Source organism: Convolutriloba macropyga, chromosome 4 (genome assembly GCF_964194025.1).
Source record: "Convolutriloba macropyga chromosome 4, txConMacr16.3, whole genome shotgun sequence".
Taxonomy (NCBI): domain Eukaryota; kingdom Metazoa; phylum Xenacoelomorpha; order Acoela; family Convolutidae; genus Convolutriloba; species Convolutriloba macropyga.
In genome coordinates this window covers 68691922-68706679 of record NC_134471.1, presented here as the reverse complement: position 1 = coordinate 68706679, position 14758 = coordinate 68691922, and the positions used below count along the sequence as shown (strand labels likewise).

The window sequence follows — 14758 nt, the reverse complement described above, 5'->3', positions numbered from 1 at the left end:
TTTCATAAGTACAATTGATTTCGGTAAGATTTCAAAGGAAAAGTTTGTGGACAATCTGGAGACTGGTTTTGTTCTTTTTTTGAATATCCAATCAATAAGAAGCCATCATGATCAACTAGCAGCCTTTTTAGCAAGTTTTGAAAACCAGCCTATTGCTCTATGTCTCTGTGAGACGTGGCTCTCAGACACTGACTGTCTATCTTTATAAAAACTTCCGAACTATAGACCAATTATTTCGAGGACACGGAAAAACCAATGCGGTGGTGGCTGCGCAATATTTGTTCATGACAGCCTGGAGTACAAGATAGTAAAGTATGAAACCGAACTTGAAATACTCACCATTGACATCCAGAGCCAAAGGACTTTGTGACTTTCAATTGTTTACCGACCACCCTCGATGAATTATGATGTTTTCCAGGAGAAATTTGACTTGGTGATTGAGAACCTTGTTTCCTCAAAATTGAGTGCTATAGTGTGCGGCGATTTCAACGTTCATGTTTTGAAAAACAATAGAACCTCCTCATCCCACCTTGAGTATATGAAATCTTTTGGCCTGCACATTAGGAACAATGCTCCTACACGTGTAACTTCAACTTCTGCTTCGTGTGTTGATCATATGTTCACAACTATGGATTCCGATGTTCACACGTTGGAGAGCAACATATCAGATCATTATTCTCTTCTAATTGACACAAAAATAATATTTCGCAAACATGATCGTGATACAGAATTTTTACCAGGAATCTGATCGCACTGCGAAAGCAGAAACGATTTACAAGTATTTGTTGGTACTCCAGCAAAAATTGAAAAAAGTAAGTTCATTTCAACATCCTAATGACCAGATTGATTTCATTACTAATGAATTTATTGAAGTCCTTGACCGCTTTGCGCCGATTACTAAGAATCGGAAATTTTTAAAAAAACTGGGTCATCAGAGATGTCAAGAAGAACATAAGATTGAGAGATGAAGCAAGATCAGTGTACCTGAAATCTCTTACTATTGAAAATCTGAATGAACTTCGGAAAGCAAAAAATAGACTTACAAAGTCTTTTCGAAACTCAAAAAAAGATTTCTATGATAAATATGCAAACTTCAAAGGTAAAGCAAAAAGTGTATTTGATGCATATAATCACTTCTGTAAAGATGAAAAGAAAAATGAAATTGAGTTAGACGTTGAGCAATTTAATGCTTTCTTCGCAACCATTGGATCAAAATTAGCCGAGAATTACAATACAAACAATTTTATTTGTAAAACAAAACTTGTAGAACACACCATATTTCTTCCCGAATTCACTACAGATGAGGTAGTCAGCGCTATCGAAAACTTGAAAAACTCCTCCTCGGTTGGTCATGATGGTATAAGTAACATAATTTTGAAAATTTCAATTACAGTCATTGCCCCGGTTTTGACTGTAATTTTCAACAATTGCCTGAACAAGGGTATCTTTCCTGATAACTTCAAAAAGGCATGCGTTTTACCTTTGCTCAAAGACGGCAGTCGTGAAGATCCCAGTAACTACCGACCTATAAGTCTGTTGAGTTCAATGAGTAAAGTATTCGAGAAAATACTCTTCAAACGAATGTGGTCATTTTGTAAAAAGTTCAATATTATATCGAATCGTCAATTCGGATTTCAGCCCAAAATTTCCTGCATGCAGATGACACCACTATTTACACCTCTGGTCCGCTAAACTCAAATCAGAAACAACTTTCAGATCACATCGAAAGGGCAAACGAATGGTTTTCGGAAAACGCATTAACTGTTAATAACAGCAAATGTTATACTATGATTTTTGGGAAAAAATGGTAGCGCACACTACAACGCACTGGGTGGTTCTTCTTCGCAGAAATTAGTCGGAAAGTATTTGGGCATCATAATTGATAATAAATTGAGTTTCACAGACCACATAAAACGAATATGCACTAAACTTGCTACATTCTGTGGAATTATATACAAAGCTCTCAATCTCTTTTCCAAGAAACAGCTCTTGTGTTTTTACAATTCCTACGCAAAATCAGTCTGACAATATGGTGTTGTAATATATGGTAGTACTACAAAAAATCATTTGAATGAAATATTGAAGTTACTAAAGAGAATATTAAGGGCAATATTTTTCAAGCAAAAATTTGATTCCATCTCAGAAAAAATTGATTGAAGTCCAAATTGAAACTGTTTTCGATCTTTACTTAAAATTCTTGTTCAAAGAATTATTCTGCCAAATCAGAAAAGTTAGCCCTCTCGATTTATTGAATATTGAGAAAATTGACAATAGGATACATCTACGGAGTAAAAGTAGAGGCATTCTCCCTTCTGTTCCATGGCACTGTAGAGTAATGAAGTTTTCACTTTCCAGAAGACTAGTTCTTGCTTATAACTATGCGATGGAGAACCACCTCATACCTGAGAACATATCTGCTATGGATGATTGTACTTTTAAAACATTTTTTGCCAATTTCTTTCGAATCTATGTTTTTGACAACAAAGACTTACACGACCTGATCTTCAACTAGTCCAACTATAAACTGTTTTTCCTTTCCTTTTAGCCTTGCCAAGGTGGCCTGCTTGTGAGCTGAAAAGCTCGTCAGGCAACCTTCTGGATGACCTTGTTATATGATTGATCGTCTTTTGTATTATGGTCTCCAGTAATTTCAACTTCACAAGTCTAAAAGAAATCAAAAGTTGATCTGGAATGACAGTTTTAAAAGCACCAAACTACAACAAGCCTGATGGGTCTGCAATTAAGATTCGTAATAATTTAGCAAACCTTTTGAAATTTCATGCAAACAAAAGGCAACGTAAGGCTTTTCATTTGCAGCAACAGAAAGTGAATCCCAATTTCCATTTGGTTGCAGCAAATTCATCATGGCACGACTTACGTTCAGAAATATTCGATTTGATTGGTATTGGTACTTGTAATGCTAATCAACAAACAAATGTTTGTGTTACGTTAGTTACTTCAAAAAAAGGACATCAATGTAAAAATAACCGTTTTCTGTTATTAATATATTTTTCGACGTTGTATAATATAGCAGTAAATATATGCTCTTGGAATTCAAATGTTTTTAAGTGACTTATCACTTTGAGAAAAGCACCTGATAAGGATGCATTGGTATAATTTGGCGATAATGGTTGGTGTTGGAAACAATAATAAAAAAGAAGCTCCTGACGTCCTCAAACCTCATCTTCACTATCTCGAAATGCCAGCCATTTTTTGCAGCATTTTTACTTCAGTTGTAAACCATTATCATTATTATCATGGCATGCCTGAAATTATTGGAGTTGGAGTTCGATTACAAATTTCAAAATTTCTGTAGGGAACATGTAATGTTAGGGGGTCTATGCTGGAGCAACTACTGTGAAAATGGACAAGTACTGGATTCGAACCAGCATCTGTTACTTGCAAGCCTAGTGTGCTACCCATTTACACCAACTGGTCTTAAGCTCTCGAACTTGGGCATATCTTATAACCCGTTCTCACGTTCTTTCTTGTTCCTCAAGGATTCAGTTCTCTAGCCAAGTTCTCAACCTTCTAACATGTAACATTGTGGAAAGTATAACCAATTGATCCTTTGCAGAAAACCCGTCCATGAATTGGTGATTAAAATAAAGATTGTCGAATCTTTGGAGTTTAGAACAAAAACATACAATTCATCCAGCAGAAATTTGGAACGAAGTTTCAAATCCGGTCGAAACGAAGTTTCTACCGGTCCAAAGCTTTGCCTTCTGTTTTACTATCAAAAGTTAACTTACTCCGTAATGAAGATTTGCATATATTAGGGGAATATTGTCTGGCGTCTCCCAGGTGCCAGATGGCTCATTCAAGGCGTACATTATGCCGCTTTCTGTCACAAGAACCGGTAGAAGCAACGCATTCATGAGACCTGAATCATCTGTGATGTCGAAAGCCACTTCGTTCAATTTCATCTAAATATTCAGAGATAGAAATCATTAAAAACTTGTTTTATTTTTGACTGTTATTTGAATTAATGTTCCGACCCCCACTTTAGTGGGCAGGGAGGAACTATATACTCAAATGGGTTTCTTTGTTCAGTCAATTTTGGCCGATCGATATATTCATCGTAGAAAGTTGTGAGTGGTATCATTAAAAACGTTTAATTTTAATTGTAATTTAATTTTAATTTTAATTTAGGACTATCTATTTTCAAGCACGCCAAATAATCAAGATCTACGATATAAGTGATATTTGGTTAATGGAGATATGCTATATCTTCGTACCTTTATAGCTCCTATAATTCCATGATAAGAATGAGTATAAAAATAAGAATGGAATTTACCCCTCTCGATCCAGTAGGCAGTTTGATTTCAATCATTTCTTGATCTGGGTTGTCACTAGAAGCCACACAGACAAAATTCTTATCCACGTCTATATTTTGAGCCTCGTTTGTCATGTCCTCTTCACACTCGGGCGTCGCAGTCGAACTGACCTCTGTATAAAATATTCTCTTTGAAAAAACTCTCACAACAACGGTTGTAAAGGCAATTACAGTGAGTACAATCAAATTTGACAATAAGAGATCCCTCATTTTTGCTGGTGACTCCCAGATTACATTTTCTTCCAGATGCTCTGATTTTGGTAGCAGTTGAGAAAAACGAGGGACCCGGAGTAAAAATTTTTTTTAGTTTTTTACTTTGCTAGTTTTTCACCTAAAGGCTTATGTTGAATTTTGTGAATACAGAAAAAATCATTTTAAAAACTGAAAATCTTTATTTGTAATATTCAAAATTTTTAATAGATAATTTTCTTAAATTTAAACTTTGAATTTGCTGCGGCGAGTAGTTCATAGGTGCTACCACTATGGGGTAAAATCACAACAACTAGACGTATCAAAACACAAAATTTTCGAAGAATCTGATTGGTGGAGAAATTAAAACTTAGCTGGCACACTGCCAGAAAATAGCCGCAATAGCTTCGTAGATCTGAAGTCTTAAAAACAGTAAAAAAATTTTTCTTTGATTAAAGGATGAGATGTTATATTTTGATTAACAATCTGTATACATTATTGCTGCATCTATTAGCCGCTCTCAAGTAAACTTCATTTAGAAAGACACACATTCACTTGACCTTATATCTGAAAACATAGCTGGCAGATTGCCAGAAAATAGCCGCAATAGATTCGTAGATCGGCAGTCTAAAAAAACAGTAAAAAAGACAGACCAAAAAAATTTGTCTTTTCATTGAAGGCTGATCTGGTATATTTTGATTAAAAATCTGTATAAGTTATTGCTGCCTCTATTAGCTGATCTCAAATAACCTTCATTTAGAGTGACACATACCCATTTGACCTTATCTCTTTGAATTAAAGTAAATAAAAGTCAAATTCAAAGTAAGGAAGTCATTTTTGAGAGTGAGGTAAGTCAAGTGTGACCAAAAATTTAATCACGCGAATGAACAAAAAAACTCGCTCCACTAAGAGTGAAAAATGACGTCACGCATGCAATTCAGTTGAAATTGCATGAACGAATGAACAAAAAGTGGCTGTGACGTCAAATGGTCGTAACAAAAATCATGACGACGAAATAAAAAAAACCAAGAGAAGGCCAATAATAGCCCCAGCTATCGCTGTGCGGCTATTAATAAAATAAATAGAAGTCACTTTCAAAGTGAGGAAGTCATTTTTGAGAGTGAGGTAAGTCACGTGTGACCAAAAATTCAATCACCCGAATGAACAAAAAACTCGCTCCAAAAAGAGAGAAAAATGACGTCACACATGCACTTCAGTTGAAATTGCATGAATGATGAACAAAAAATAGACTTGAAGTAGTTGTGATGTCATATGGTCGCAACAAAAATCTTGACGACGAAAAAACACATAATCGGAAGAATTCCGAAAATGACTCGAATTTGTACCCCCTCAAAGATAACTCAAATAGTTTATATCTTCTTGCATAACGCATCAAAACATAAAAAACAACAATCTTAAGCCAAAGAACAAAACAAATTTGACAGAAAAAATTAACATGAAAAATTTGGAAACCTCAATTTATTTCTCATGGAATATAAGTGCACATACAAACTAACAATCTAACATCATTGTTCCTTGCAATGAAAAGTAGTGATCCAACTTTAAAATATCAACAAATTCCTAATGAGTTCAGATACTTCTCGCGAGAAAAAACTGAACAACACGAGAAAAATGAAAACAAATTTCTGTAAAATTTCCCAATTCTTTGTCAAATGGCATAGAGAGAGACAACTTTGTGGCTAAAGAAACTTGCATCTTCTGTAGCAAACACAGCTTACAGATATAGGCATAAGGTTTCGTTTCAATTACCAACAAATTCAGTAAAACAATACAATAGGCCAAAACTCTTATTAAGATTGAAAATCAGCAAAACAGTTTTTACATTTATCGACAGAAGACTTTTTTAAATTTATCGACAGAAGACCAACGAAACAGAATATAATACAAAGGCAAAAATTGTTTACTATCTAAAATAAAAACCCAATAGATTTCGCAGAAAGTAGCTATCAGTCAAAACAATTAAGCGGCATTTCAAGTGCCGCACTATGTGCCGCACTATGTCAAATGAAATCAATTGCAAACAAAATAAAAATCTGAGGATAAGACTAAAGTCATTTTTTAACAACTGATATAAACATAGCTGATTGGAACTGTAGGTCTCAGGAAAATGAACGACTGATACACGCTATAAGGATGAGAATAACAACAGTAGGCAGAAAATGAAAAAAAGACCCCAGTTCATGATTTTTGTAAAACAATTTGTAAAATTCAATTTGTAAACAATTTTTAAAGTTTAAATTCAATTTGTAAAACAATAAAGAAGAAAACAATTACATTTCCTTGTTTATTATAAAATTACATAGCTATCGTTTTGTATAAATTGAAATGTAGAAACAGGGTACAAAAACTGGAAACAATAAATTATTTTCCAATAAATTAGTCAAAAATTTTTCGAAACTGCACATGAACAATTTTTAATGAAGAATTTTAAATACTGAACGCCACAAAATGTTTCAATTAATAGTAAAAGAAAATGAAGATCCCTGACAATTTACAAAAATTTTTTTGGTAGTTAGTTCCAGAAACAAACAAAAAACATAAAAATTGGAAAAAAACTGCCACAATCGGTCAATCATGTGTACAATTATATAAAAACAAAAATACATCACGGTATAAAGAGGCATTCAATGCATGAAATATCAAAGTTAAATTGTCATATGCATTGATTTTTGAAAAAAAATCCACATTAAGATCCAAAAAAAAAGATATTTTAAAAAAGCCATAAAAGAATTTAAAAAATGAGAAATGTGCGCTCATTTAGAATTCACAACGCATTTTTAGACTCTCGAAAATAGTTTAATATTCATTTCAGAGGTTCAAATATCAAAAAAGGCCTCTATTGACAATTATTCTACAAAAAACTAAATTATAAGCAAAAATATTTGGGCCAATTGGACGAAAAAACGGCTAAAATGTTATCCATATGCGGCATTCTGTCAAAAAACACTTTTAAAAGTCGAAAAGTAATTCACTGATCGAAGAGCATGATGAAAAAAATTCTCTCGCTTAGTCATGTAATTTTAAAAATGAAACTCATTACATTGAAGACAGCATATGCTATTTGCGTTTTGGAATGTATTCCCAATAACCAGAGAAACAAAATGCTTCATATTTTCAAACATCAATGCGGGCGCGTCAGAGGACTGCTTAACATGACAAGGAACAGTTAATAAATGCTATCTGCTATATTTTTTTGCAACGTTTTTTTCAATCAAAACTTGGCTACCTTGACCGCAACCTTTTAAGCATGCAATTGGCCAAAAAGTAACATAAACTGACAAACATCAGATGAATTACTCTCGAACGACAAGCAGGGGGAGGGGGCAATTCAATTTAGTGGGGGATTATCTTAGAAATTTTTTATGGCTGCAAAAAACCGACAAGTGTTTGAGCAAGCGACCTCCAGGATGGCAGTCTTACATGTTAACAACTAAGCTATAACGCCCTTGATACTCAATCAATCTCTTTTATTTTAGCAGCAAACTTTATTTCGCAAGGACAGCAAATGATATCACCCTGAATTAAAAAGTCAAGCGTCAAAAATCACTTGAAAGTGAAGACTGGTCTAGAACAAAAGCGCAAAAATGATCAGGCGAAAAAATTATATTCAAAAATACGCAAACTTGAACAAAAATTTGGTTCAAACTTCGTTCGAGAGCAATTAATAATGCGTATTTTTTAATCGGCTGTACGACTTTTAGTATGGTTGATCAATTGTCCATTTGATATACTGTCCCGTCACCATTTCAACATGTGTACAAACCAATCACCAAGCACAAACGGTTTAGTTCCGGGTAATTATTGCCTTACCGGAAACAGCTGTCGACTCTAAAAATCGAGAAATCTGTCTTTCAATTGTTTTTTTTTGTAACAATGTTTCCGTTCCAAAAATCAACGAAAATAATTAAACAACATTAAAAACAAAAGCAGAACCTGCACTTTCATTGGTAGTGGCATGTTAGATAACCCAAACGTTCGAAGTGCTTCAAAAAGCCAAAATTATACAATCTAGAGCAACAAAATTTGCTCATTTGCCAGCCAGTCATTGCCAAGTAATCGTTTACAAGTCACTGAACGGCGTTTCAATGCAATTTCTTGATCGTCATTTCATTTTCCGTTCTTATAATGATTGACCATTCAGAATTAAGAGATATTAGCTGAGTGCAAAAACCAACCAACCGAATTGCTCCTAGGAATTCGATTAATTTTGGCTTTCTGAACTCTCGGCTATCTGAGTGCATGTCGATCGTGTTTGATTAAATCTTTTATGAAATAATCATGTCTCAGTTTTGCGCAATCGTGTTACCAATCAAATTGTTGTCAGAGGCAAAATATTTGTTCAATTACCCAAGAGTTGAGAAATCAGCTGACTTAGAATGTCACCAGTTCACGTCGCGCTTTCAATCAGTGTTTTTGTTTTTTTTTTCGCAAAATTAGATAGTAATTACCATTCTGCAGGTTCTATCAAATTGTATGAAAATCTTCAAAATTGTGAGAGTTGTACATATAGGCTTCACTAAATGCGATATTTTGAAAGACCCAATAACGTAGGTTAGTTTTCTGATTTAGCGTACAATTTTTTGAAATGATACATGATATCGATTGGTCAAGATTGTGAGAATTATGATATTTTATTAGCGTGACACTGAAAAATCTTGATCTTAATTTGTAAAACTAAATTGATAGCAGTAAAATAGTAATTGTAAAAGTTTGTATTTCAAAAAATGTTTTCATCTACGAACTGTAGCATCCTTCCATTGTGAGCATCACTGTCCCCTCAGCACAGTTTTTGATTCCAATGACGAGAGTGAAAACTATGATTTCGTTGTCCGGAGTGGCGAACACGATCGCTTCTGGAGCAGAATCTTCGCTCAGTGGGAACCACACCTGGAAAAAATTTAGAATACTTCACGAAAGCGAGAACAGGTGTTAACACAACTAAATAGTGAGAACTTGAAGTGGAGTGTAGAGATCAACTATTTGTTGATCAAGTTTAAAGTTCTTACATTGATTGAAAAAAACATAGGAGTTATCATAAACAGCTTAGTACCCACAGGAAGTTTGGTACAAGTGCTGTGGTAAACAACAAATGAGAAATCAAACCTTGATTCAAATATGTTTTTAACGGTTTTTGATAAGATAAAACCTTTCGATAAGAAATAAGCATTTAATGAAAATTTTTCTATTATCAACATACCGCAAAATAACTGTCAAAACCGCAGTAACAGCATAATTAAATCATGATTAATACTGAATACGATCTTAAGACACCTCAATCTAAATTTTTAAATAGAAGTATTTTTTAAAATCTGCTACCAAGAAAAGTACCTGATTGAAAAAAAGAGGCTCGGTAATGTGCGTTCGCACATATTGTTCCGACCCCGCACATAATGTTCCAATTTAAATAACTTAGAAAGGTAAATAATGCCACATTAGTGGCTCATGAGATCTGACGTTGTTAAAACTACGAGACAAGACAAAGAATCAAATAGCAACAGCGAACATTTTCATCCAAAACTCAATGTCCGCTCTTTTTAAAAAAAATACATATTAACAAAGTTAAAACAAGGTTAAATAAAACCTAAACCAAACAAACATATTGGTACTTCAATAGAAAAAACATGGGACCGGTAACTGATGACACTCAGTAACAAGTAGACTAAAATGATCAAAAACGGCAAAGTTAAAAAAATACATTTATATTGTTTAAAAAATAATAATAGCAAATAAAGAAAACCGTTAGATAACAATTGGAGTTTTAAATAATTTTGTGCACTTTCTTTCCTCGATATGAAGATATTTATACTTGTTTTTATGCAGAATATCCAGACAACGTTTACAAAAACAAAACGCCAAATCAGACAAGAAATACAAAAATTCCGTTATACTTTGCAGAAAAAACGGTATTGAAGCCGCTTAAACCAAAACATATTCTTTAAAAACTAAGATATAATGCATCGCGTACCAATTGAACACTAATAGTGAGATATATATGACCTCTGAAAAATGAGACGAGTTAACCAGTATTAAAAAAACATATATTTGTACATTTCGAAAAACAAATATTTTCAAAGTCATAGAAACATTAGCTACTAACTGAACTCATGAAATAGGTTCAATAATTTCTCCAAAGAAAACCACTGAAAACCTTTCTATCATTATTCAGAATTTGTCCTACGTATTCAAAATAATGACAAAGACACAAACAGCCAGCTTTAAATTAAACTGTGCAGAAAGGTTGCCGAAGCCGTTAAAACAATAAACAAAGCAGTAAAAAAACTTCAATGGCTCAATTGGTTTTTTTTTAAAAAAACTGGAATTGATACTAGGTAAGATGTCAACCAAAAGAATAGCAATGTGCAAATTTAAAAAAGAAGTCAAATTTTTTCAATAACATTTGATTTTTAGGTCATGAAAAACGTTAGCTGCAAAGTGAAATCAGTACAAACAAAACTTTCACTGCTTATGAAAAAAGAGCCATTTCCCCACTACAAACAAAATTTTCCCTGCCTATAGAAAAGGAGCCATTAACATCTGAAATTATCTAGAAATAATCATAAGCTTACAAAAAGAACGATAAATAAAGACAAAATTCAAAAAATAAAATAATATTTTGCAAATGAAACAGGCATCGAAGCGATTAAAGCAATAAAAAAAATGCACTAAAATTGTTTGATAAGTTCAATTGTGTGTTACGTAGACACCATCAAATTGTTGAGACCCGTATTTAATGAGAGAGGGTAGCAAGTGAACGAAAGTACCGAAAACTGCAAGTACAAAAAACGTAGACGTCTTTCTTAAAACAATTGAATTCAAAGTAAAGAAACATTTTAGAAATCGACTAATTGTGTAAATAGTTTCCTCTGTAAATCAACAGAAAAATTGTTAACAACTGAAGTTTTTCCGAAATTATCGTACGACTAAAAAAATAGCGACAAACAAAGACAAAACCAAAACTTACACTATTCTTTTGCAAAAAACCGGTATCGAGGACAATAAGTCAGTAAGCAATGCACTCAAAACATTTGTTATCTTCAATTGCGCTTTCTGTGAAACAATAATTTGATATGATCCTTGTAATTAATGAGACTAGGTAGCCTGATGAACAAGGTAGCCTGATGAACAAAAAAGTACAGAAAAAGGTAAACATAAAAAATACGTCTATAATCAAAACAATTGATATCAAAACAAGAAAATATTAAGCTATCACGCAAAATCAATTAACAGCTTCCCCTTTATATCCATAAGAACTGCAACTATCCGAAAAACAAATTGGACTACAAATGGTCGACAAATAAAGACAAAACCGAAAAATTCCAAGAACTTCCGCTAGAAGACGGCGTCGAATCAGTTAAAACCGTAAACAACACAATAAATTCACCGGAAAACCGATGTGTTCAGTTGTGTCGCCAATTTAATTGCCAGTATTGTGATCTCTGACTTGTCAAATAATGTGACAAAACAATAAAAGGAACCTCAAAGACTGTGAAAAATCGTAGTATCAAAGCTGAAAACCCATTACTTAACAATAAAAACACTTAAAAAATCTAAACTCATTAGAAAGAACAAGCCACCTGTTTTTATTGACTTTATGCTACTTGTGGACCAAAAAAGAGAAAAAAGTCGCCAATCTAAATAATCCATTGTTAAATTAAAATATATATTTTTGAAAATCGAAATGACCAAAAAAATTTGACTTAAAATCTAAAAAGCTTCTATTGAAATTCCATAGTAAGCCACAAAACAGTTCTTGTATGCTTTGAATTGAATTGTTTTTTTCTTAATTAACGTTCAAAAAAGGAAAAAATGCAAAAATATTTTTTTAATTACTGACTGATTACAATACAAATTTTCTGCTGTCGAAAAAGAGCCATAACACCAAAACCAGCCTTGCTAGTGCCGTTCATCCAGTTGCAGCAACTAATTATTCCGAACATTATAGATATGGATAAATTGTTTCCAAATGAGTCAAAAAATCAAAAACGAATCATGCATTTTGCAAATTTTTTTAAGTTATAATAACAAAAGAATGCAAAATCAAAACTTGCCTTCTTTGGACTCAAAGAAGATTGTGTTAGCAGTTTTCAGGCGTGTTAATCAGGTAAAGTTGAACAAAGTGGACTAAAAAGCTTTTTTCAATTTCGACCAAAAAAGGTAAATTTTGAAACAGTTAGCAACAATTTTAATCGAAAATTGGATCGAACTATTCAACAACAATCTTATGCTAAAAAGATAACGCGAAAAGATAACCTCGAAAAGATAACCTCGATAACAAAATTAAAAACAACCGTTCTAATCAAATCTTCTAAGCCGGACGGGCTTTCCAATGACACCACTCACAATCCTCTGCGACGAATATATCGATCGGAAAAAATTGACTGAACAAAAAACCCGCTTGAGTATATAGTTCCTCCCCCCACACGGAACAACAACTGAGGAAGACTATCATGCTGAGGTACATTAACCACTATAGATACAGGAAAAGATAAAATGAAATAATTGTGATGTATATCTATCTCTTTAGTAGGACGCAATTAACTATTTAGCAGTGAGATATAGTGAGCTAAGATAGCGTCGTAAATTCCGAAGTAGAGCAATTGAGATCACGCCAAAATTAAATGGTCAATCGCAAAAAAATTACTCAAAGTCAAATCAGTCCAGCGTTCTAGAGAATATTCTCGAGCAAAAACAATCTTACATAAAAAATGGAATAATTGATTCAAGCTTCATTGCAGAGCAAACATAAAATACTGCATTTTAAACTATAATCAAAAGAAACAAAAATCTAAATGTCCTTGTAATTTTTTTCTACCATTGACTGAAATTAGAACACAACAAGTGTATTGCGTGGTGATATCCGCGGAAAAAATTGTGCCAATCTGTGATATTAAAGCCATTGTATGACATCAATAACACAAAAAATACTGTGAGAGCATGAATCTTCTTGTTCTTAATTTTATGATTCCATGAGTCCAATTCTTATTCCGAGATGAGGAGATCAGTCTCACCTCAAAAAGTGTAAGAGAACTCCACGGGCATTCGATTTAGAATTATTTTGTTGAATGAAAGAGCAGAAGCATCACAATCATCACTTATTCGTCAAAGTAAGACTAAGTGATTCAGTTCCCATAAACACAAAAAAGAGTTGATATCAACACCGTCACTCTGACCAGATCAGTTGCAAGAAATTCTTACAGAAATTCTTACAGAAAGCCTGCTAAAAAGCTTGTTCTAATTATTTAAATTGGCCAGACAAAAAAAAGGCTCGACGCAGACGAGGTCCTCAATAAACGCTAGAAATTTTTTCGCAACCGCATTTTCTAGTAATGAAAATAGACGAAAATGGAGAAACGCAAAAGAGATGCAAAAAAGAAAAAAGAACCTGACGATTGTATTACGAGAAACCAGAAGATTCGATAATAGCAGATTATCCAAAATAACGGTTGTCATTGCTTTTTTGACTGGCAACGTTAGATCACTACTAAAAAAAGACACATCTATCTGAAAAATGATTTATGCTTTTAATTGTTATGATGTCCAGATTTGGTTGAAAAATAAAACGATTAATCTGATGAATAATTTTATCGGAATTGTCCATTACTGTCGTCAGTGTTTCAGAACTGTCTTCAAATAATCTTCAATTAGAGTGACAAATTCGAAGCTGATTTTTTCGAAGTGAATCAACAAAATAATCAATTCAGTAAGTGTAGAAAGGGATCTCATTTACAAATTTTATGAGCAAATGTGAGAATAAATAAAAAACATAGCCATCAGATTGCTGGAATAGCTTCGAAATAATAGACTTGCGTGCCGTATAATAGAGATGAACAGATAAAGAAATATTTTTAAAACGTTATAGACGCCGCTCAAAAAACTAAGTAAAGTAATTCAGCGATAAAATAATAAAGCTTGTTAAAATCCATTGCACAGAAGTCTTATCATAAGGGACCTTTTTTACACATACGAGTTCTTTTGACCTTAAACAAATTAAAATGAACTTGAATTTTAAAGTTCAAAAAGTCACCTATGATCAAAATCTAAACATGCAAAAAAAATCTGCTAGAGAGAGTGAGAAATGACAGCGAGAAGCGCAAGATCAGAAGAAAAAGGCAAAAACTATAAATAGCATACAAAAATCGGCAAAAAGTTGCTCGAGCTGAGCCAATTGTCCTTAAATACTATTAAAAAAAAGTCAATCAAAATTAAAGACCA

The 14758-nt window shown here is 33.2% G+C and overlaps 1 protein-coding gene across 1 annotated transcript in view; it reads right to left on the bottom strand.

The window, feature by feature from the left end:
• The window catches only part of LOC142338148 (uncharacterized), a 127701-nt gene that overhangs the window by 37452 nt on the left and 75491 nt on the right, over positions 1 to 14758 (bottom strand). The window contains exons 27-30 of the mRNA XM_075387784.1: positions 9289 to 9433; positions 8357 to 8374; positions 4298 to 4449; positions 3753 to 3926 (exon numbers count right to left, since the gene is read on the bottom strand). Of these exons, the coding sequence (XP_075243899.1) occupies positions 3753 to 3926; positions 4298 to 4449; positions 8357 to 8374; positions 9289 to 9433 (489 nt within the window). The remainder of the gene's footprint in view (positions 1 to 3752; positions 3927 to 4297; positions 4450 to 8356; positions 8375 to 9288; positions 9434 to 14758) is intronic.